Source organism: Bison bison, unplaced genomic scaffold (genome assembly GCF_000754665.1).
Source record: "Bison bison bison isolate TAMUID 2011002044 unplaced genomic scaffold, Bison_UMD1.0 scf7180017864080, whole genome shotgun sequence".
NCBI classification, from domain to species: Eukaryota; Metazoa; Chordata; class Mammalia; order Artiodactyla; family Bovidae; genus Bison; species Bison bison.
Genome location: NW_011494652.1, coordinates 3,755,868 through 3,758,074, shown reverse-complemented (window position 1 = coordinate 3,758,074; position 2,207 = coordinate 3,755,868). Strand labels below are relative to the sequence as shown.

Below are 2,207 nucleotides of genomic sequence, written 5' to 3'. Positions count from 1 at the left end.
CCCTGCAGGCCCGCTGAGCCGCCCACCTCTGACCCCGCTGCTCGTGTGTGTTGGTCACAGGGGCAGAGGAGGTGCTGCTGCTGGCCCGGCGGACGGACCTGCGGAGGATCTCGCTGGACACGCCGGACTTCACGGACATCGTGCTGCAGGTGGACGACATCCGGCACGCCATCGCCATCGACTACGACCCGCTGGAGGGCTACGTCTACTGGACGGACGACGAGGTGCGGGCCATCCGCAGGGCATACCTGGATGGGTCGGGGGCGCAGACGCTGGTCAACACCGAGATCAACGACCCTGACGGCATCGCGGTCGACTGGGTGGCCCGCAACCTCTATTGGACTGACACCGGCACCGACCGCATCGAGGTGACGCGCCTCAACGGCACCTCCCGCAAGATCCTGGTGTCCGAGGACCTGGACGAGCCCCGCGCCATCGTGCTGCACCCCGTGATGGGGTAAGGCTGGGAGCTGGGCCGAGGGGGGCTGGGGGTCCCGGAGCTTTCTCCCCTTCAGGAAGAAGCAGATGTCTGGTTTAGGAGAGCTTGCCTTTCTAATGAGCTCCCAGGTGATGGGCTGATCTGGGAACCAGACTGAGAAGCTCCAACACAGAGCTTGGTTAGGTTTATAGAAAACCCTAGAGACCTTGGGTAAGGCATTTCCCACCCTGGGCTTCAGTCTCCTCACCTGCGAAATAGCGCTGTCCACCGTGAAATTTCTGGGCCAGCAGTGGTGGCGAGAGTGACGGCCGCCGCAGCCCTTACTCCACATGTGCCGAGTCTCTTCTGCGCACGTTCCATGCTGCAGGCACCTTTCCCTCTTGCCCTCACCTGCCGGGGTAGGTCCGTTGGAAGATGCTGAAGCCCAGAGAGGTTAAGTGACTTGCCCAAGGTCACACAGCTGGGAGGCGGGACTTGGATCAGGCAGTCTGGTTCCAGCTTTCCCTTGTAGGATTCTGTGAATCTTGTCCATCAGGGTAGGAGCCTTTCTGAGACACCGCCCCGCCCCAGCAGTTCAGAGGGTAGCAGCTGAGCACCTTCCTGCAGCTTCATGACCAAGAACGTGAAACTGGCAGACCCTAAGTGGGGGGCGGGGAGCCCTGAGAGCTCTTGAGGGCTGGGGTTGGGGCTGCAGGGCAGCCCCCGGCTCTCGGTGTGGGATGGGCCCCCCTCAGTGGGCCCGAGTCCTGGGCACGGCCTGGAGGAGCTGGGAGGGCGGCGCTGGGAGACAGCCCCGGGGTGATTGCTGGGGGGGTGGTAACTGAGCTGTGCGGGCCGTAAGCATGGTAACCAGAGCACCCAGGGGTCTCTGGGTGCTCTTCCTTTTTCCCCTGGGGCTGAGGCTCCAAGTGACCTGACCCTGCAGGAGGCCTGGTGGCTGGCAGGCTTGCAGCCCATCTCCCCAGGGAGCCTGCGCTCTCAGCCCTGCTCCGTGTGGAGCTGCCTCTGTCTCTAGAAGCCCAGAGGCGTGGTCCTCGGGGTGGGTCACAGGGCTGTGGCTGGACAGGCCCGGGCCTTGAGCCTCGAGCACCATGGAGCCCAGGGTGGGGCGGTCCGGCAGACAGACGCAGCTCCATATCGTCTGCCGGGGAGCAAGACCATCCCTCAGGGAGGGCAGGTGGGTGTGAGAGGCCAGTCCCCTGGGTCTGCGGGGCAAGGAGGCAGGAGCTCGTCACCAGTGCTGGGAGCCGGGCTCTGGGCTGGGGAGATGGGGACCTGCTCCCTGCCTGCCCTGACGGAAGCTGTCAGGTCAGTGCTCTGCCGGCCTCACTCGAGGGCCCTGTTCTCCCCTGTGGGATGGGGTCGGGTTCTTCCGTGCTGGGTTTGCTCAGGGCACAATTCTGGATGCTTCCCTGGACTGAAGTGTGCACGCAGACACACAGACACACACACAGACACACACGCGTCTCACGTTGTTTCTCGGGCCAACAGACAGCCTGTGGGCTGCTGAGCTTGGCACGCAGGGCCCTTGAGCTCCTTGAAGGAGGTTCCGCTCTGCCTCCCTCTCTCCCTCTGGGTGCGCGTTCCCTGCAGCCCCGGGACCCTCAGCCAGGTGTCTGCTGGCTGCAGTCCCAGAGCCCCAGCTGGTTAAGCCCCTGCTGTTCCCCGTGGAGCTCCTGGTGCTGCCCACGGGCTCGGGCGTGATGAGGGTGGGCACCGTTCTCAGTCCCAGGGCTGGACCCGGGACATGACGGACAGGCAGCCTCAC

General features: G+C 64.6%; 1 protein-coding gene across 1 annotated transcript in view; it reads left to right on the top strand.

The window, feature by feature from the left end:
• Positions 1-2,207, top strand: part of LRP5 (low density lipoprotein receptor-related protein 5) — a 90,132-nt gene that overhangs the window by 39,206 nt on the left and 48,719 nt on the right. Inside the window, exon 6 of the mRNA XM_010837822.1 lies at positions 61-457. Coding sequence (XP_010836124.1) covers positions 61-457 — 397 coding nt within the window. The remainder of the gene's footprint in view (positions 1-60; positions 458-2,207) is intronic.